The sequence below is a fragment of the Barbatula barbatula genome (assembly GCF_947034865.1).
Source record: "Barbatula barbatula genome assembly, chromosome: 5".
Classification (NCBI taxonomy): Eukaryota; Metazoa; Chordata; class Actinopteri; order Cypriniformes; family Nemacheilidae; genus Barbatula; species Barbatula barbatula.
This window is the reverse complement of record NC_136769.1, coordinates 5,377,115-5,396,353: the sequence shown is the minus strand read 5'-3', so window position 1 is coordinate 5,396,353 and position 19,239 is coordinate 5,377,115. Positions and strand designations below refer to the sequence as shown.

Here is a 19,239-nt window from a genome sequence, read left to right as displayed (position 1 = left end):
TCCATACGTCGTTTCTTCAAAGAGAATTTAGTTTGATCACGTTTATAAAAGATAGCTACAGCTGTACGATTATTTCCGGAAAAATACGCCCTTCATGGGCTTGCGCGGGGAGGAACTAAATCACGTGCACACAATACATCATTGCAATCCATTATCCCTGCATAACTGTTGATTCACTATACGTTCTTACATTATGCACTTATGCTCCGATCGGCAAAAAAACACAGACGTATGACTTAGTTTCACTTACCGCATGCGGTTCATGTCTGTCATCTAGCTGTGACTATACACAGTCTGCAAATCCAAAGTTATATCCACCGTTTAAATAACATCTGTCACTGAAATGCCTTGAACAAGCAAACACACCTCGACTTTAAATTTCTCTTTTTATCGCAAGAGTAACAGGTTTTAGCTAAGCGGGTCTTCCACTCTCATCACTTGACGCGTGGGCGAGCTGTTTCTTTTGCCTTGCCGTGGACGTGCTTTTCCGGGAGAATTGTCCAATAAGGGAATCGTTTTTTCCATGTTCGAATAAAACGTTCCGAAACCTATACGAACGCTGGGGGAGTGTATGACAGAAAGCACAGAAATAATACGTAATACGTCCAACTAATTTTTTGACAAGTTGACCATGTTAAGCATGAGAAGACAGCACGTTTGACATTGTAAATTAGTCAGAATGCATGAAACAGTATCGCATGGCCTCTTTAAATAGTATTAAAGAATGTCAAAATATTATTTGCAATATTTTAAGAGTTTGGTTCCAAAATGAGATAACATTTTCAAAAATCATATTTCTTTGTATGTTAACATGTTTTTATCGAGTTTTATTTTGCTGTATTTCTGAGTTATTATGGCTCAAATAAAAAACAAACCAACTGCAGTTTGATTGATATAAAAAAAACGGAGTTGTCTCATTTTGGAACCAAACTCGTAATTTTAAGTTATGTTGATTTAAATGAATGAAAATGATGTAGCACAGTGTTTTTAACCAGTGGGCGGAGCCAAGGGGGCCTCAATATGACTTAAAATGATCGTCTCAATATGACTTAAAATGATCGGGACATAAGCTACAACAATTCTTAACGTTTGGTCATTTTATTGCAGATGTATTTTTTCTTGTTACACCAAGCTTCAGAATATTAGTAGAATAACGTTGTGGACAATTGGCGATTGTGATATGATAGTTAAGATTATTGTAGTAAAATGTTAATTGTTAAGAAAAATGTAAAACACAATATAGCTATGACACCTGCAGTGTATATGTCGCACACGTTCTATTACCAAAAGTCAGCATGCTACGGAGAGACATACTTTTGCAACTATATTTTTATTCGTAAATGTCTGCGTGGTGTTTTTCTTTGTCCTCACTGTTATGCTTGACTTGATGATTTGATTTATTAGCGTGGGTGAGGTGTGTGTATTCCAGTGTGTGTCACTGACGTAGGACCTTTAGGCCAAAGTCAGTGCTTGGTATAGGTCAGAGGTCGAGTAGTGAGCTAATTGACTGATTTAAAGTGATAAAATGCGTCATTCTTTCACGTGGACGAAATGGCAACTTGAAGGCCATTTTTTACACATACACACCCAAAAAAGGTCTCGTTGGGCGTTCAGGAGTCACAGGTCACCCGTGGGAGGGGTGTTGTAGCTGGTATGGGTGACATGAGCTCGAGCCCACGGGGCAAAATGCATTTTAAGATAAAACGAGCTGCCGCGCAGACCATGACTCGTCTGGCGTCTCCAAAAGCTTCATAGATAAGAGGAAGTCACATTGATGTTTCCTACAAAATATACTTTTTCCTCCTAAACGGAAGCACGTTAAAACCGTATTGATATTTTTCTGGCATGATTTGTTTATTGAAAGCTTTTTAAAAACACGAACTGCAGAACAGAAGACTTTAGAAACGTTTTTACGCAAAAGATAATCAATTTGGTTGTTAGCAATGAACCTAAATTCCACCTAAAAACTTAAAATTGTCACAAGTATTGCAAAAGAAGAGCACAGTTGGAAATTTGAACAACTTCCCGTCGACCTGAATGGAAATGAAGGTGTCGCCCGCGCTCGTGCTTTGCGTGTCTGTCACCGTTCACCTCGCGCTGCCTCAGCATCAACTGCGCCCGTTGCCTAGCGACCACCTGCCGGTACCGGATCTAGAGGAAGACCCGAACCCGGCGTTCGAACCGGGAGAGAGGGATTTACTCCCTCACTTTCTGAGGCGGAAACTCGGCGGCAGTTTTGATCCCCTCTATTCCTCTATCGGCCCACCGACGCGGGGCAACGGGTCCGAGGTCACGCAAGAGGGGATCGGCGTCACAGGACCGATGCCTCGTGAATTTCAAGAGCTGAATCTCGCGGAGCTCAAAGTGGGGCCGAAAACGCAGCGCAGAGTCCGACGGTGGTTGTGGTCGTACACCCGGTGTTCGGTGCAGCGGGTGTGGAAAGACCTGGGCGTCCGTTTCTGGCCACGATACCTCAAGGAAGGACGTTGCGGTTACGAGCGGTCTTGTTCTTTACCGGAAGGCATGTTTTGCAAACCGATAGAGTCCGCGAGCGTCTCGCTGCTCCGATGGCACTGCCGGGGCTCTCGCGGCCTCAAGAGCTGCGCGTGGATCCGTGCGCGCTACCCGGTGATTTCACGGTGCGGGTGCGCGTGCTAAAGTTTCCCAGTTCAGTCGGCTGTATTTGTAAAATAGTTTAACCTTACTAACAGAAAGTCATGTTTGTGATTGTGCATTGTTTGTTTGTTTGTTTGAAGAAGGGGAAATAAAAGAGTGAATTAAAATGCAGATGAGTTCAAGAGTTCAAGTGTTGTATTTGCTTCATTTTGACTATTGATATATGTATAATAGTTTTTTTATAATTATATTCAAATCATAGAAAAAGTTGTTTGTGAAAACAGGTTGTTTTGTGTGAGGGGGCTGAGATGAGATGACTATTTGCTTCTCTCACTTCTCCTTTTTCTCTCTCTCTCTCTCTCTCTCTCTCTCTCTCTCTCTCTCTCTCTCTCTCTCTCTCTCTCTCTCTCTCTCTCTCTCTCCCTCTCTCCATCTCTCTCTTTCTCTCTCTTTCTCTCTCTCTCTCTCTCTCTCTCCCTCCCTCTCTCTCTCTCTCTCACTCTCTCTCCCCCTCCCTCTCTCTCTCTCTCTCTCCCCCCCCCTCTCTCTCTCTCTCTCTCTCTCTCTCTCCCTCTGTCTCTCTCTCTCTCCCTCTCTCTCTCTCTCTCTTTCTCTCTCTCTCTCTCTCTCTCTCTCTCTCTCTCTCTCTCTCTCTCTCTCTCTCTCTCTCTCTCTCTCTATCTCTCTCTCTCTCTCCATCTCTCTTCTGTCGCATCTGTTTTCTCCCTCACATCTTCTTTGGCTGTCATTTCTCATTCACACGTTTCCGCGAACACAAAGATGAACCAAACGGAGAGCAGTTCTAAAGGTAAAACTGCGAAGCTTTAGTAAAATGTTGATATTCATCAGGTCAAATGTTTACATTTGTAACTAGACAAGTAAAGAGATCTTGACATAAGAATAGTTAAACCTGTTTTTATAGCTACGCTAATAAGTAGGTTATAGCCTATGCATAAAGGGAGAGGTAGAGAGAGAAAGATTGATATTATATTTTATATATGCTACACACACCACATTGTTAAATCACACTTAATGTGCACGTGGATGTTCATATTCAATTAACTGTAATATCTATATCACTTTCATAATTGCAAAGCAGCTTTACATGCATATAGAAAGATACAGTATCAAATAATGTCTTTTAAAAATGTCAATTATGCTTTATTTCAGTATGTTTTTTATGGCTAGAACTTTGATATACACACATGACTTCTCGTAAAAATATCCACAGTTGCAAATATTTTCTCTTAAACAAAAAACAGAAAGGAAATGTTTAGGCAGCTGGTGTGAATACCGAGTAAAAACATAACTAGTCCCTCTCTTGGGATCTGTGTTTGTGTGCTTGTGTGTGTGCGCGCCCGCACGTGTACGTTATACTCTTTTAAATATGAATATAATACTGTTTTAGGTTATTTAACATTAAATCTGAGATGTTTATCATCAAATTTATTCATATGTTGATTTATAAACATATTTTAACGTTCAAAGTTACACATTGAAAAAAAACCAACACACAACTGCACTTTTTTCCATATGATGGCAAATAATATTGCATAGACAATGACAATAAAAGTACTTTTTCCATAAAATATCATTGAATTACATTTATTATATCAAGTTCTCATTTGCAGATCTGTTCAACTCCCAACCTGTTCCCAGGCCAGTTAAAAACAGCACACACAGAACAGGTATGTGTGTGTTTGTTTGAAATCTTAATCATTCAGATGGAAGATAGTAATGGGTTGAATGTCATGTTTAGTGTCTCGGCCTGACTGGATACTTTACACAGTTCCTGCCTCAGCATTTCTCATTGGGATTGTTCTTTTCACCTTAATCTGCAAAACACAACGACACAGGAAGAGTAAGTGTTAACCGTGCAAACAACACATAAACATGAATACAGCAATGTAATAAACAGTCAGACAACACTATATGTCTTAGCACTTGCATGTACAGTACAGTGGCCCCCAAAAATATCCAAATACTTTTGTTTTCATATTCAAAATATCTATTTTGATGTTTAACTATTTATGCCATTTGGTTTGTAGTTTCTTATCTAATAAAACAATATTCATGCATTTTATGATGAATATGCTGTCATCATTTGTACTGATACCTACCCATAGTAGGAAAAAATACGATGGTAGTTAGTAGTGCACCAGAACAGTTTGCTGTCCTCCATTCTTCAAAATGTCGTCTTTTGTGTTTAACAGTTAAAAAAATGATCATGGGAAGCTAAATCTGTCTGGTTATGAGCATTCTTCCAAATATCTTTCTCTGTATTCATCAGAACAAAGACATTTTTACAGATTTGGAAAAACTCGACTGTGAGAATTTTTTTTTTGAGTGAAGTGTCACTTTAAGCTCCATGCTCACATACTTCTTGGACCATTGTTTGGTGGTCCTAAATGAGCAGGTGTATTCATCATCTCAATTGAATAAATATTTATAAACATTTTCTTGCAGCACATGTAGGGCAGAGGACCTACAGAAATAAACAAGTGGACAATTATACCAGCTTTAGGTGATGAAGTCCTGCTTTCAAATCTTATTTTAAAGACAAAATTGTAAGTGTATAAGTGTTTGCATGAATGTGGTCTTGCTCTCACAGGCATTCTACAGACAGTGTACAGCACACAGATACCAAAAAGAAAGGTATAATACTGCTAATAAATTCTCATACACATGGTTCTCGTCTTTAAACAATATGTGTAAATGTATAAAATAAAAATGTTTATTTCTCAAAAGATTGAAGAGAACATTTGGTCAGCATTAATACCATTTCATACATGTGTGGGATACAAGACATGTATGCATTTAGCAGACGCTTTTATCCAAAGTGACTTACATTGCATTGTACTATACATTTGTTCCTGAGCATGTGCAATCCCTGGGATCGAACCCATGACCATGGCGTTGCTCGCACCATGCTCTAACCACCGAGCTACAGGAAAGCTAAGAGAAGATGTTTTATCCATTTAAATGTTGATATTTGTTTCTCTCTTGACAGATGACGCACAGTCCTATGAGAATGTAGAGGCGGCCATCTACACCAACCAAGAGAAGGTCACATATTATGTTTCAGCCGACCAAGGTACGACCAGTGCGTGTCATCTGCGATTTTCCTTTTACTGTGTGTTTACCAGTTGTTGGTTTTAGATTACATCACCCCCGATGAAGGGAATGAACAGGACGGGATGAGTTCTAGGGCAAATCAGGACAACCTTCAATTGCCAAACAATCTGACAGATACTGGTAAAGACAATCGCTGAATCATAAAAAAAGATCACACGCATAAAAAGTGTACGACACGACAAAAATATATAGATGTGAAATGTATATTAGTTTGTGAGAAGAGACGGTGATGTTACACAAGACACATTAAACCAGCGCAGCATCATTTAAACTCCCTTTCTTCTATAAAGATGGAGAGTCTTATGAGAATATGGCAAACTTGTACGCTCAACCCCGCAAGTGCTCACAGCAGCACAAACAAACCAGTGCACAAGAAGAGGGTAAGAAACACACATACAGCACATCCAACAAAATGTGTAAACATCATTAAGAATACACAAACTCAAATGTTAATTATAAATATCTCTATCGGGAGTAGATTATGTCTATCCGGATCAAGACGGACTTCAAGACATTGCTTACACAGACACAGGTCAGTGTGTTCTATCGCATTTCTCGACATACTGTATGTCTGAATGTTATGATAATACATCATGTGAATGATGATGAAATAATAAATGATTTGCCTTCAGAGTCGTATGAAATCACGTGCACTATTTTAGTCTAAATTATTATCTGTTCATATCCACCTGTACATTAACGTTCATAGTATATAGCCATCTGTATATTTTGTTCATAGTATATACCTACTGTAATATTTTCATAGAACATACCTACTGTGAAATATTTTTATAGTCCATGCCCACTGTATAATATTTTCTCAATATTGTATCCTGTATTTATTCTTACTGTATATCCTGCACTTGCTAATGGCACTTCTGGTTAGACCTAAACTACATTTCGTTACACTGTACTTGTATTTGTGTAATGACTATAAAGTTGAATCTAATCTAATATGAAATGATGGCTGACTCGCACTGTTCCTTTAAAGACTTAACACAAGACGGTGAGTGTGTGTGGTAATAAGACAAAAACTGTCATAAATACTGTAATAAATGTAGATGACGTTATAGCACCTGTGGAATAGAGTAGCATTGTTGTTGTGTTTTAAGATGCTGGTCTGTTCATTTAACTTCATCTCGTTTCTGTCACAGACTATATCCACCCTGATGACGATGGACAGAAAGATTTCACGTTCGACCACACAGACACCGGTCAGTGTGTTCTATCGCATTTCTCGACATACTGTATGTCTGAATGTTATGATAATACATCATGTGAATGATAATGAAATAATAAATTATTTGCCTACAGCGTCGTATGAAATGATGGCTGACTCGCACTGTTCCTTTAAAGACTTCACACAAGACGGTGAGTGAAAAAAAACTGTCATAAATACTATAATAAATGTAGATGACGTTAAAGCACCTGTGGAATAGAGTAGCATTGTTGTTGTGTTTTAAGATGCTGGTCTGTTCATCTCGTTTCTGTCACAGACTATATCCACCCTGATGACGATGGACAGAAAGATTTCACGCTCGACCACACAGACACCGGTCAGTGTGTGTTTCCCTTTCTGTATAAATGAAATGGTATGCAAAATGAAAAAACACGTGTCGCTCTTGTTTTTCATTTGTGTGTATGTGTTTTTTCAGATTCATATGAACAGATGAACGGAATCCCCTTTCAGAAAGGGATGAATTGATGTCGAATGCAAGACGCTGAAAGCAGGATTTTATTTTGGATTTTACTAGAATGAAAGTAAGAGATTGGGAATAAACAAAAGGGTCAATGTCCAGGATTGGGACGTTATGAATTTATTCATGAATATTACAAAAAAGGGAAAAACTCATAATCTAAAGTATTCAAAAAAAAATTTATGAGAACAATGTGGGTGGGGAAAACAGTATGGACTATATCGCAGCCCACAACTTGCTATTTGATCAAGTCTCGTCCCACATTATGAAAATTATGGATTTATTTTAACGCACAATGTTTCTCGGCTTGAACTAGTGCAATAATGGAGAAAGATGTTTACTTTGTTTTTAAGTTTTGACAGGATTGTTACTGGTTTTGTGTGCATTCAAACTATATATTTGCTTGTCATATTGAAAATGAGACAAAATTAGTCACATTGCAAATAATGACAATGTAAGCATTCACATGACTGTTTTTTTATTAATAAATGTTTACCATTTAATATTAATGAATATTTGACTCTTCCTTTTAAATTGTACATATTGGTTACTACATTAAATATTTTGTAGGTCTTTTGGATTACAAAACCTCACAGCATAAAAGAATGCCTTTAAATCAACAACTCAGTCTGCAAATCTATTAAATACATTTTATTACATGAGCCACATTTTGTATCATTTTATAGACAGATATCACGACTGGAAACCAGACAGCAAAGAATCAAATGTATGCGTGTCTAAATCAAGAGGATGCAACGAAAAGCCAGTTACAGTCTGGGCCTTTTGTAAATGGCCTTGTCTTGTAAATAATAATCTACAGCTCAAGACAGAAAGTCAATCGTATTTTAAACAATTTGATATATTTACATGAACAAGGGTCATTCAAACATATTGAATAGAATTTCTCTGCTTACTTTTTTGTGCTCGAGGAAAAGCATTTCTTTGAAAGTTGATGCGATGAAAGTTCAAGTATTTTAAGGGCTTGCAGTGACATTAGCAATCAGAGCACCCCCTCCTGCCCTTAGCAAACTGATATATTTAGCCAATTTCATTATTATTTTTAATACACAGAGCCAAAATGCAAGATTTCTAGAACACGAGTCCAGAAGGGCTTCAATGGTCAAAGTCTCAAAGGTCTTCCCGTTTCTCATCTCTTTACAACCCCTCTGTCCTTGCTCAGCCCCAGTTGTGTTTGTCCTCTTCTACGATGGTGAGGATATCTGTGACTAGACCCGTGCCGATGGTTTTGTTGCCATCCCTGAGCGTGAACCTTTGACCTTTATCAAGAACCATGGGCTGTCTGAGGGTCAGAGTTAATGACGTGTCCTCGCCCGGCATTACCATCTCCTACAAAACCAACAACAAAAGGGTGAAATTTCAGTGTGAATCAAAACTCTAAAGAAAATTATCACGAAAATGTAAAAAAAAAACAGTACCTTGCCCGAAGGAAGCTCCACTCGACAGGCCATGTCCCATGTGAGAGAGAACATGACGGGCATGAAATTTGTGACGAACGGTTTGTGGCGACCACCCTCCTCTTTACTCAGAACATAGACCTGAACACACACACACACAAAAACAAGTTAAAATTGTTCTTGAAGCTGAGAGATAGTTTCATGTGTTTTAAAAGAAACACTCACCTGAGCTTTGATCTTCTGGTGTGGCTGGATGGATAAAGGTTTGCTCATCACCATACCTCTTCTAATATCCTCTCTCTTCAGTCCACGGACCAGAGCACCCAGATTATCGCCCGCCTCCGCACGGTCCAGTGACTGATGGAACATCTCAATACCTGAACGAGAGCATGAAAGAATTGTAAAGAAAACTTCCTTTCACTGATGCATTGTGGGTAAATGTGATATTTTGCGTGTTTAGAAATTATACAGTTTTTTTCACACCAGTGACGACGGACTTGAAGGAACGACTGTGTCCCATGAATTCACACTCATCCCCTTTTTTGATCACACCTCGCTCTAGTGTGCCAGTGACCACAGTCCCACGACCTACGGGTAAGAGTCACACAAAGCGTTACACACTCCGAGGTAACAACTATTCACTAGGGATGTACAAAGATAGCGTTTTTCCACAACTCTTGATTGTTCACCTCACTAGACCTATAGACAGTTAGATGACTAGTCGACCATCCTAATCCATCAGAAACGCGAGCAGCGCACCTACCTGGAATAGAATAGACTCCCTCTATAGGCAGCAAGAATGGTTTCTCTAGTTCTCTCTTTGGCAAAGGAATATACGTATCCACCACCTCCAAAAGCTTCATCACAGCATTAATACCCAGCTCCGGATCCCTGTTCTAAACACAAACTCCCACCATAAGAACAGAGTTCGTCTTGTTCGGTATTAAAAGCAATGCACTGAATGCTGGGATTTGGTTCTTGCCTCCAGTGCGCAGAGTGCTGATCCGATCACGACGGGAGTGTTTTCCCCATCGTAGCCGAACTCTGTGAGCAGCTCTCTGATCTCGAGCTCCACCAGGTCCAGCATCTCCTTGTCCTCGACGGCATCGGCTTTGTTTACGAACACCACGACATTCTCCACGCCGATCTGCCGCGCCAGCAGGAGGTGCTCGCGGGTCTGAGGCATCTGACCGTCAGTCGCAGCCACCACCAGGATGCAGCCATCAAGCTGAGCCGTTCCTGTGATCATGTTCTACAGACAGATGAAGAGATGAGGGCATATCAATTGCACTGCAGTAAATCTGGAGTCAGGTAAAAAACAAATTCATTATGTTCCAAAATATTCCATGGAAGTGAGTTTGTGCTGCAAAGCAATTGTCAAAAATATTAATCTCGACATATTTTGGTCAGATGTTGAACATCTTCAGCCTTGTTGTTCGAGCACGTTACCTTGACGTAGTCGGCATGTCCAGGGCAGTCTGTGTGTGCGTAGTGTCTGTTGGCAGTGGTGTATTCCACGTGCGAGGCGTTGATTGTAATTCCTCTTGCTTTCTCCTCTGGAGCGTTATCAATATCCTCATATTTCTTATAACGTGCACCACCTGCCTCAGCAAGAACTGACACACACAATATTCAATAAACACAGAGCTTTTGATTCCTTTAAAGATGATGTAACTTTGTTTATGTGCTTGTTTAATGTTATGAGAGTGGAAGGAGCTTTACACAATAATAATGTATAGGTTTACAGTTTCGAATGAGATACTTCACCAGGGAAGATTTGCTAGAAGGATAAGACGATTTTAAAATACCTTTGGTGATAGCGGCCGTAAGGGTGGTCTTGCCGTGGTCTACATGACCAATGGTGCCGATGTTCACATGGGGTTTATCACGAGAGAAAACCTTCTTCGCCTCAGCAGCGAAATTTCTCCGACTTAGAGGAATTGCACACTGAGGAAAGAAAAACCAAATCGTCATTTGTTAAAATGTTTATTCCAAAGTATATTACTCAGTCCATCTACATATCAGGATAGTTCATTTTCTATTAAACCAGTGTACATGCATTGCAATCAAAGAAAGACAATTAAAATCACTTTATCATTGATCATAAGGTGTTTGTGCATAAAAACACTCACCACTTTATAGGAGCAGTGAAGTAAACTGGGGGAGGTCAACTGCAGAGCTGAAAAACAGAAACTTCCCATTAATTCATCTATATAACGTCAAACACAGCATGGGCTGTGGTTATAAAGTAATATAACACAACAAAATAAACCAGAAATACATTAGCAAACGTAGGTTACTACAAATAACACAAAACTCCTTCAAACGTTCAATGCTTTATCTTCGTTATGTCAAAAGCAGCACGAGGCAGCATGACATCGTGTAAACATCTGAAAAACTAGCGTTACAACAGATTTTCGCAATGCATGTTGACACAGGACTGCTAAATTCGTTTTATTTACACGCTAACAGCGTTACATTTGTTATACATGCGGTATCAGGACCTTGACCTTGCATAAGCAACACGAGCATCTCCTCCTCCGCCCGCACTCACTGTCATTTAGACTGTTTTATTAACATATTTATGCATTTATCACGAATCAGACATGCACATCATTTGTGGCATGAACAGGATAGAAACGTTTTGTGTAAGGGCAAATAAAAACATTTTATAACTTACCGGACAGGCACGCACGGATGCCTACGAGCGCAGCCATTTTGCGGAGGTTGACAAATTCAAATGGGCATGCGCGGAGAAATAGCGAAACGTCATCAACATTTGACGCGCTGTATGCTTAATCCTAACGTGAAAAAAGCGATTAAACATTCAACAAGAAGATTGTGATGCAACCTTTTCACGGGAAATGTTTAGGGCATGACATACTTTAAAAAGACTTGCAACGATGAATAATTTGTATTAATTATTTTTTTTTTTTATTAATAGAAATCTTTGAAGGTAACAATATTATACAGATCAGACAATAGATTATACAAAGAGAAAAAAAAACATGTATTTCTCCTACTTCCTATGGACAAATTCTAAATACACAAAAAAAACACGAAAAGAGCACTGTATAAAAACACTGTATGGTAAAAAAACAGGCGGGATATTAAGTTGAAAAAAAGTCTACATACATTTTAACACCTTGACATTTTTGGTTGTTTATAAGCTCCAATTCTAACAAAAATAAATTGCATGTTAAGTGCAGCGCAATGATGAACCAACAATATGACGGTAAAGTGCGTGTGGCGTCATCAGGCGGCGACGCTCTTCGGCACGCCGCTGTAACTGAAGGATCTGGAAGCTTCTGGGTACAAACTGGTGTTTATAAAAGCGGAGCGGCGTTCATAAGCATCGCGATTCACAGTCTACGATTTTGGATGACATTCGCCGTTAAAATCTGAGAAAAAGACAAAGAAGAAAAGCATCACGCTAAGAAGTTACGACGCAAATCACTCTCACAAGGTAGGACGCATGTGTTTACTCCTGCTTTTTATCTATCGCGAGGACCTTCCGTTTTGATCTGACTGACAGACTGTTAGGTATTCGTCTAATAATATGCCTAGCTGTGACATCACATTTACATACCATAAAATAAGTACTGTTCATGGCACACGTGTTTCTGTTAACCTAAGGTAAACAAATATACCAGACATAGTAACGTGTCATGTTTCTTTGCAAAGTTACAGTCTGAATTTTGTGTTTAAGCACGTTTCATTGATGTCATGACTCTGTTCTCAGATGGCAGAAGGCAGGGGTAACAGACGTCAGCCCCATAATTTGCAGGGTGTGCTTCAGATGGCTGTGGAGGCCGGTTCTGCTTCTGATGGTCCGGCTCCTACAGAGCCCATGACACAGGAGGTGAGAAACTCATGCAAACTCCACATTGCATCTCGATAAAAGACTTAAAATTGTCTTATTCCCATAAAGGTAGACAGAACATTTTTGAACTACAGTTACTTAATAATCATAAACTCTCTGCCTCACTAGAGAGTGGAGTTTTTGAGAGCAGCCCTCGCGGAGGTGTGTAAAGGACAGATGAACGAGGTAGAACAGATGAAACGGTGTCTGGAAGTGTTAAGAAGAGATGAATGTAGAGAGCGAGGGAGTGGGGAAGATGCGGAGGAGGAGGATGAAAGAGAGGACGCACTGGAGGTGCTGTCTGAGCTGTGTGAGAACCTGGACAATGCAAGAGGTGGGTGTGTGTGTGTATGCTCCGATATCATTCATGCATGAATGTTTTGCGGTTTACCTTAACTGTGTGTAATTTGCAGATCTGATGAAGTTGGGAGGTCTGGATTTGTGTATGTCACGATGTCTGTGTCACTCGGAAGCGGGCATTCGTTGGAGAGCCGCTCAGCTAATTGCCAGTTGTGCCCAGAATATGCCTGAGGTGCAGTACCATCTGCTCAACCAGGGGGCGCTCCCGACACTACTGCAACTTACAGATCACGACACAAACAGCACAGTTCGAGTTAAAGCGCTCTACGCAGTGTCTTGTAAGTAATTGTGTATGTAAAAGAATCAAGATTTAGTTATGGTGCGGTACATATTATGTCCACTGCAAGAACAGAGCAGAACGTGCATGGTTTTATTTCAGATGTGTATATATAGTCTACACCGTGCATATCAGGGCCGGCAAAACATTTACGGGGCCCTAAGCAGAATTTGATTTGGGGGTCCCCCTTTGCCCCAAAATGATCGACTATTGTCAATGTTTGATTATTTACAAGCACACTTTAAACCTAACACATGTGTTTGGGATGTAGGAATGTCATTAAAACAAAAACACATAATCCTTGCATTACTTTTATGATTGTCAAAACATTTAAGTGATCTGTCCCTTTAAATTTTTAGCACAGACCATACAGATGTTGTGGAATTTATTATTCAACGCATTTAACCATATAGATTTTATTTTAACCACAACCTTTTAAAGCCACACAGCCCTTCATGATGGTTTTATATTTTTGTATTTAGTGTATTTACTTGATAACCATTAAATTAATTTACAAAATGCACACAATTATTCTTAACCGTATCCCTAATAAAATACTGAATTGACAGATAATTATAAATTACATGAATCGCATAAATTACATATTTTTTATCTAAATCAGCATTTTGTCACTTGCATCAGTGAATACTGTTAAATATTGAATGTTTTTAGTCACTTACAGTATGCCGTGTTGCACAGCACTCTTTCAACTTTAAAACTGAAGAGTCTTGCTAAACAGCTGAAGACTGTAGCTCCGTCTTCTTTGATTTGATTGGTCACTGCTCGGCTCTTTAACCAGTTTCTCCCGCCTCCTTTCATTTGATTGGCCACCTCACTTATTTTAATATTGCAATGTTGCGTTTAGTCAGTCATTTCACAAATATTGTAACACACCACAGAAAAAATAGTGGGTATAGCCCTACGTGGGAAAATAGATGTGTGTCGTGTATATATATCACAAAAAAAGTGGTAATTTTATTGTCCTCTTGGGGGCCCCTTTGGGGCCCTTAGCAGCCGCTTAGTTCACATATAGGAAGGGCAAGCTCTGGTGCATAGTACGCAGTATTTCTGTTCGCTTCGAATATTTCGAAGACCTATGTGCAAAGTATAATATACATATACAATTGACAAACTTTCCTAATTTTTAACATCTGTATATTTTGGAAAAAATTGATCTGAAGATCTGGAAGTAAGCATATTGTGCCCCACTTTTCCCAGGTTTAGTACGGGAACAGGAAGCGGGTCTGAAGGACTTCCTGACACATGATGGCTTTTCAGTGCTAATGAGGGGGATGCAGTCAGACAGTAAGAAACTGAGAACCAAATCAGCATTTCTTCTCCTCAACCTTCTGACCAGTCACCCAGAACACAAAGGTACTACTGACTCTGGATTTATTCTGATGAACCATCATGTTTTTACCGTCATTTTGCATTAACATTTTATTTTCTTCCTTAGAAACAGTGTTGTCTATGGGGATGGTGCAGCAGCTGGTGTCAGTTCTCCGGTCCCCTCATTCCTCCGTACATGAACACGTACTCGGCGTACTCTGCTGGTCAGTAAAGTGGTGGCACGATAAAAACTAACCTCGACTACCAATGGAACTACATTAGCTTTTGGATTCTGAATATGTGACTTGGTCCTGACATGTTTTTGAAATGTGTATTTGTGTAGTTTAGTTGAAGAATCTCCTCGTGGTGTGAGTGATTGTAGAGACCCGTCACTGGGTTTGGAAGAGCTGCTCAACCAGAGACTGCTGGACCTGAAGGGACGAGAGGAGGGCCTGGTAAATGAATTTTCATTCAACTTTTAGCCATTAGCTTGAAAGCTTCTCTGTTTCTGTTTTATTTGCCCTTGACTGTCATTCTTTCATTTCCTCTGTATTGAAGTGTCACAGTTATGGGAGCCAGATAAAAATGTTCATTACATTTTAATTTTAAATTGAACTACTCCTTTAATTCTCAATGTAAAACATTAAGTTTTTTTCATATTGACTACATTATTTCTCTTGCAGGAGCAGCTGGAGTTTTGTGAACGTTTACGAGCGGCTTGTTTCCAGGCGGCACCTGTAAAAGACAATGAAATGGATCGCTGAGGTCTTATTGGTCAATAATGATACCTGCCAAGCTGTGTTGAGCCAACACGAAAGTATCAACCAGCGATGGTTTTCCCTCTCTATTTAAGAGAGAAATAAAGTAGGAACAGATAAAGAAATGAACTAAAGAGACTGTTGTGTGCATGTGCATACAGTTACACGCATGTACCATAAACGGTACACAAACATTCTCCTGTCATAATTTAAATATGATCATTATGTATAATATGTCACTGTCATTGTAAATTATGTACAGTTTTAGGGCAGTAACTTTCTTAGTTTGTATCATGCCCTACTTCTGAACAGTTACACAAATGCAAAGCCATACTGTACACTAGACATAAACATACAAAAACAAATTTAATATCAAAATACATTTGCACGAACCGATATACTGATTTTTTTAAGTTTGAGTTTTATTCTGGTCGAATTAAACATATTTTAAAGGTCGTGTCGACAAGTCGGTTTCATGACTATTTCTTTCATTGGTTTCATTGACTACACATTAAGAGCTTAAAATATTTATTTCAACAAAAACATAAAAATTGTATTTACATACATACAAATGTTGCTTAGCTTGGCCATACTTATCCTGCTTATTTACATTTACAAAATCACAATAATGTCCATGTTATCTTGCAATAGTTCCAAGCTCTGGATGTGCAACATGCTTAATTTGTTAATTATGTTTTATATAAAAATACAACAAACAGTAAAAGTGGAAGTTTAATGTGGTCTGTGTGTAGTTAAAACACTTGATACTGTGGTTTCTGGTTAAGCTACCCAAAGATAACTTGGTCAAAAGAGAAAAGCTCCTTAAATACAATTTGCCAGCTACAAAAAAAATGGTTTTTATTAAGATTTTTCACAATAACCAAAAACTCCTTATTCATTAAATTCAAATGCAAATCAAACAGGGTGACAATTTTAACAAGTTTGGTGAATGAATGTCTTTCTTTAAAAGAGAGTTGTGTTGATATGCACACCAAAACAGAAGCATTATGCATTACTTTTTTTGTGGTTGGGTCAGATATGAACATTTTAACATGCCTAAAGTAATTTAACCTGTGATTGAAACAACACAGCAGCTTTCTTAGTTTGTCATTGGTTTAACCAATATTAGTTTAAGGTTTGAGACACGTTGGAAACATCTGTCACATTCTCATGCCTAAAATAACCGTTAATTTAGACTGTTTATATAATGCTTGTTTATCTGCATGTCCCTAGGCAAATAGTAGCACGTATTTGTGCATATAAGATACAGTAGCAAAACTACCCAAAGTGAACAGAGAATAGTCAGTTGCCTCTGTCCTTATGGGTTCGCGCTGGGCATTATTTGTTTCCTTGCTGATGGTTTCAGCCGGTTGCTGTACTGATGGTAAGTCATAAATATAAATCATCTTATTCTGGTGAATAGTGATATCAAGCTGAAATAAAACATAATAGTTAATATGACGTAATATATTCTAAATCATTGTTTTGTGTGAGGAATGTGGCTGGGTTGTTAATACAGAGCATGTATATGAATTTCAGATATTTAATGATGTTACTTATTAATGCTGTGGTTGACTAAAAATAAGAGATGCACCGATAGATCATTTTTCCACCCATACCGTTATCCGATTACTCTGTGATATCTGACGATTTTGAAAATTTAATTAATATTTTTTTGCTTTCTGAATGTCATGAATTCATATAATGACTATTATTATTGAACATCAAAATTGTGTTGTTTCTTAACATTTTCTATATAAAGATATTTCCTGTCCTCTTTCGATTGACATGGAATATCGGCCCTTATCTATCGGACCCGATATATCGGTGCATCTCTACTTAAAATTTGTACCGTTTTGAATTTCTTTAACCTTTTTGTACATCTTGCATTAGCCACCATCACAAGGAACATGAATGACTTCATCAAAGCTGTGGAGAGTATCGAAAATGAGAATCCTGGGCTTTCAGTGCTTGAAGTGGTGAAGGGTATCCGCAAGACTGTTGGCTTTCAAACCAACTTGATCGAGTACTACCTCGGTGATGTTAGCAATGCACGTAACCTTGCAATGAAACCATCAATCGCTGCATACGTTACCGAGTTGGTTCATCACAAGGTATCAACGTTTGGTGAAGAGGAAGGGGTGGTACTCACTTTAGATGGTTCAAATGTGGCTTTAGCCCCAATGCTACTGGGACTTGAAGCTGGTCTACAATCCACCACCAAAAATCAGATCCAAGGCTTGTATCCCTTGACCTTGACTGAGAACCTGGCTGCTTCTTTTCTACATCACGCCCAAAATGAGCAAACCAGTGTCCCTCTAGGCACTAAGGGTTTCTGGGACAGCATTAAATCCCCGAAGGTGTACACACTGTCCGGTTTGCCTTCCTTGGCCACCGACGCTTTGTTAACTGGAGGCTTAGATGGGATCATTCTCGGGTCAGAAGTTGGCAAATTTAACCAACTTGAGATGTCACTAAGCAACTTGTTGAAGAGTTACTACAGTCACAATTTAGATGGTGCCGGACTGGAAACCGCGCCCCTTCTAATTAGCCAAAAGCGAAGGATAAACTTCAGAAAGCTTCTCCGCTTCTCTTCGCTTAAAAACCAAGTAGCGGATGCGTTAACAAATCGTCTGGGATTTTACAAAGACTCTGAATGGACGACATTAGATGCTGTCATGCATGAGGGATTAGAGAAATTTGCCTATGTTTATGCAGGTAACAACTTAAGATTTACCAAAAGACGTCTTAAATTTGTCAGCAGTTGTGTTGAATCTTTTTCCAACTTCAATCCAACAGTCTGTCCCAACATCATTACGAGGTCTCAGTGGGGTGCAGCAGCGTACTCCGGATCCCCTACCTACCTGTCTCTCCCTGTGCCCTACCTGTTCATCCACCACACGTATGAACCCTCCAAACCTTGCACCACCTTCGAGCAATGCGCTAGCGATATGCGCTCCATGCAGAAGTTTCACCAGCAAACTAATGCATGGGATGATATTGGATACAGGTAAGGAATGTCGTCACGGTTTGTTATTGACTGAATAACCTATTAGATAAGGTGCGTGTCATTCTGCAACATATTGCTCTTTAAACTGTTTATGTACACAACAGCATTTTTTGTTTCATGGTCACTGTCCCGTGCAGTTTTGTTGCAGGTTCTGATGGAAATCTGTACGAAGGTCGTGGATGGAATTGGGTTGGTGCCCACACCAAAGGGTACAACTCCAAAGGCTACGGCGTCTCTTTCATAGGCGATTATACTTCCAGCCTTCCGATAAAAAGTGCCATGGATATGGTAAGATATGACTTCACAAAGTGCGCTGTGGACGCAGGAGGACTGAGCTCTTCTTATTCCTTATACGGGCACAGGCAAGCTGTAAGCACAGAATGCCCGGGAAACACTCTGTATCAGGAAATCCAGAACTGGGAGCATTACAAGGTATGAAATAAAACATTAGTCAGACTTATTAGAAAATATTTTTATTAGGCTCTTATCCGAGTGTCTAAAGGCATCTGTATATGTGTTTTTGGTTTACAGAGCTTCTTACCCTGATGACACAATCTAAGGGCAACAGTGATTGGTTACGGGCAAGATCGTTTGAACTGAGGACATACATGTATCGCTCATAATAAATGCATTTTATTCATCAAATCTGTCATAATTATTTCTTGATGCATGATGGTGCAAACTATGGTGCAATTTCCAAACAATGTAAAACTTCTAGGAATAATATGATGATATTAATTTATATAAGCCTATTTATAAAATACATTTTTATTATCTTTA

General features: G+C 39.1%; 5 protein-coding genes across 6 annotated transcripts; 4 read left to right on the top strand and 1 right to left on the bottom strand.

Moving 5' to 3' along the window:
- Positions 1 to 2,037: 2,037 nt before the first annotated feature.
- On the top strand, positions 2,038 to 2,658 carry nog5 (noggin 5; the record flags this gene model as incomplete). The annotated part of the gene is made up of 1 exon (XM_079457197.1): positions 2,038 to 2,658. The coding sequence occupies one exon, from the start codon at positions 2,038 to 2,040 to the stop codon at positions 2,656 to 2,658; it is 621 nt and encodes a 206-aa protein (XP_079313323.1).
- A 670-nt stretch (positions 2,659 to 3,328) lies between these two features.
- On the top strand, positions 3,329 to 7,955 carry LOC306893891 (uncharacterized protein). Its single transcript, XM_079456007.1, has 13 exons — positions 3,329 to 3,424; positions 4,248 to 4,304; positions 4,376 to 4,477; positions 5,083 to 5,140; positions 5,228 to 5,271; positions 5,627 to 5,710; positions 5,776 to 5,871; positions 6,042 to 6,131; positions 6,230 to 6,283; positions 6,906 to 6,965; positions 7,066 to 7,122; positions 7,248 to 7,307; positions 7,407 to 7,955. The coding sequence occupies exons 1-13, from the start codon at positions 3,397 to 3,399 to the stop codon at positions 7,454 to 7,456; spliced, it is 840 nt and encodes a 279-aa protein (XP_079312133.1). The 5' UTR covers positions 3,329 to 3,396; the 3' UTR covers positions 7,457 to 7,955.
- tufm (Tu translation elongation factor, mitochondrial) lies at positions 7,503 to 11,628 on the bottom strand. The gene is made up of 10 exons (XM_079456006.1): positions 11,544 to 11,628; positions 10,996 to 11,042; positions 10,672 to 10,810; positions 10,313 to 10,479; positions 9,846 to 10,115; positions 9,627 to 9,759; positions 9,347 to 9,451; positions 9,089 to 9,240; positions 8,885 to 9,004; positions 7,503 to 8,795 (listed from the first exon to the last, which is right to left on the bottom strand). The coding sequence occupies exons 1-10, from the start codon at positions 11,578 to 11,580 to the stop codon at positions 8,625 to 8,627; spliced, it is 1,341 nt and encodes a 446-aa protein (XP_079312132.1). The 5' UTR covers positions 11,581 to 11,628; the 3' UTR covers positions 7,503 to 8,624.
- Positions 11,629 to 12,081: 453 nt separating this feature from the next.
- On the top strand, positions 12,082 to 16,189 carry hspbp1 (HSPA (heat shock 70kDa) binding protein, cytoplasmic cochaperone 1). Of its 2 annotated transcripts, XM_079456342.1 has the most exons (8): positions 12,082 to 12,329; positions 12,606 to 12,725; positions 12,855 to 13,059; positions 13,139 to 13,363; positions 14,581 to 14,736; positions 14,819 to 14,915; positions 15,035 to 15,146; positions 15,375 to 16,189. In XM_079456342.1, exons 2-8 carry the CDS (start codon positions 12,606 to 12,608, stop codon positions 15,453 to 15,455), a joined length of 996 nt encoding a protein of 331 aa, XP_079312468.1. In that variant the 5' UTR covers positions 12,082 to 12,329; the 3' UTR covers positions 15,456 to 16,189. The 2 variants fall into 2 exon arrangements, with proteins under 2 accessions (XP_079312468.1, XP_079312469.1); XM_079456343.1 differs by lacking the exon at positions 15,375 to 16,189 and having other exon boundaries at positions 12,128 to 12,329; positions 15,040 to 15,106.
- A 517-nt stretch (positions 16,190 to 16,706) lies between these two features.
- Positions 16,707 to 19,102, top strand: pglyrp6 (peptidoglycan recognition protein 6). Its single transcript, XM_079456783.1, has 5 exons — positions 16,707 to 16,833; positions 17,343 to 18,167; positions 18,249 to 18,459; positions 18,597 to 18,891; positions 18,991 to 19,102. The coding sequence occupies exons 1-5, from the start codon at positions 16,770 to 16,772 to the stop codon at positions 19,003 to 19,005; spliced, it is 1,410 nt and encodes a 469-aa protein (XP_079312909.1). The 5' UTR covers positions 16,707 to 16,769; the 3' UTR covers positions 19,006 to 19,102.
- The last annotated feature ends 137 nt before the right edge of the window (positions 19,103 to 19,239 follow it).

Coding starts and splice junctions, on each gene's coding strand:
- LOC306893891 (XM_079456007.1), top strand. CDS start 3,397: ATGAACCAAACGGAGAGCAGTTCTAAAG. Junction 5,272..5,626: donor CACAGATACCAAAAAGAAAG/GTATAATACTGC, acceptor CTCTCTTGACAG/ATGACGCACAGTCCTATGAG. Junction 5,872..6,041: donor AAACAATCTGACAGATACTG/GTAAAGACAATC, acceptor TCTTCTATAAAG/ATGGAGAGTCTTATGAGAAT.
- tufm (XM_079456006.1), bottom strand. CDS start 11,580: ATGGCTGCGCTCGTAGGCATCCGTGCGTGCCTGTCCG. Junction 9,241..9,346: donor CTTCAAGTCCGTCGTCACTG/GTGTGAAAAAAA, acceptor GCTCTCGTTCAG/GTATTGAGATGTTCCATCAG. Junction 8,796..8,884: donor TGGAGCTTCCTTCGGGCAAG/GTACTGTTTTTT, acceptor TTGGTTTTGTAG/GAGATGGTAATGCCGGGCGA.
- hspbp1 (XM_079456342.1), top strand. CDS start 12,606: ATGGCAGAAGGCAGGGGTAACAGACGTCAGCCCCATAATTTGCAGGGT. Junction 14,737..14,818: donor CAGTCACCCAGAACACAAAG/GTACTACTGACT, acceptor TTTCTTCCTTAG/AAACAGTGTTGTCTATGGGG. Junction 14,916..15,034: donor GTACTCGGCGTACTCTGCTG/GTCAGTAAAGTG, acceptor GTATTTGTGTAG/TTTAGTTGAAGAATCTCCTC.
- pglyrp6 (XM_079456783.1), top strand. CDS start 16,770: ATGGGTTCGCGCTGGGCATTATTTGTTTCCTTGCTGATGGTTTCAGCC. Junction 16,834..17,342: donor AGCCGGTTGCTGTACTGATG/GTAAGTCATAAA, acceptor ATCTTGCATTAG/CCACCATCACAAGGAACATG. Junction 18,460..18,596: donor TGGGATGATATTGGATACAG/GTAAGGAATGTC, acceptor TGTCCCGTGCAG/TTTTGTTGCAGGTTCTGATG.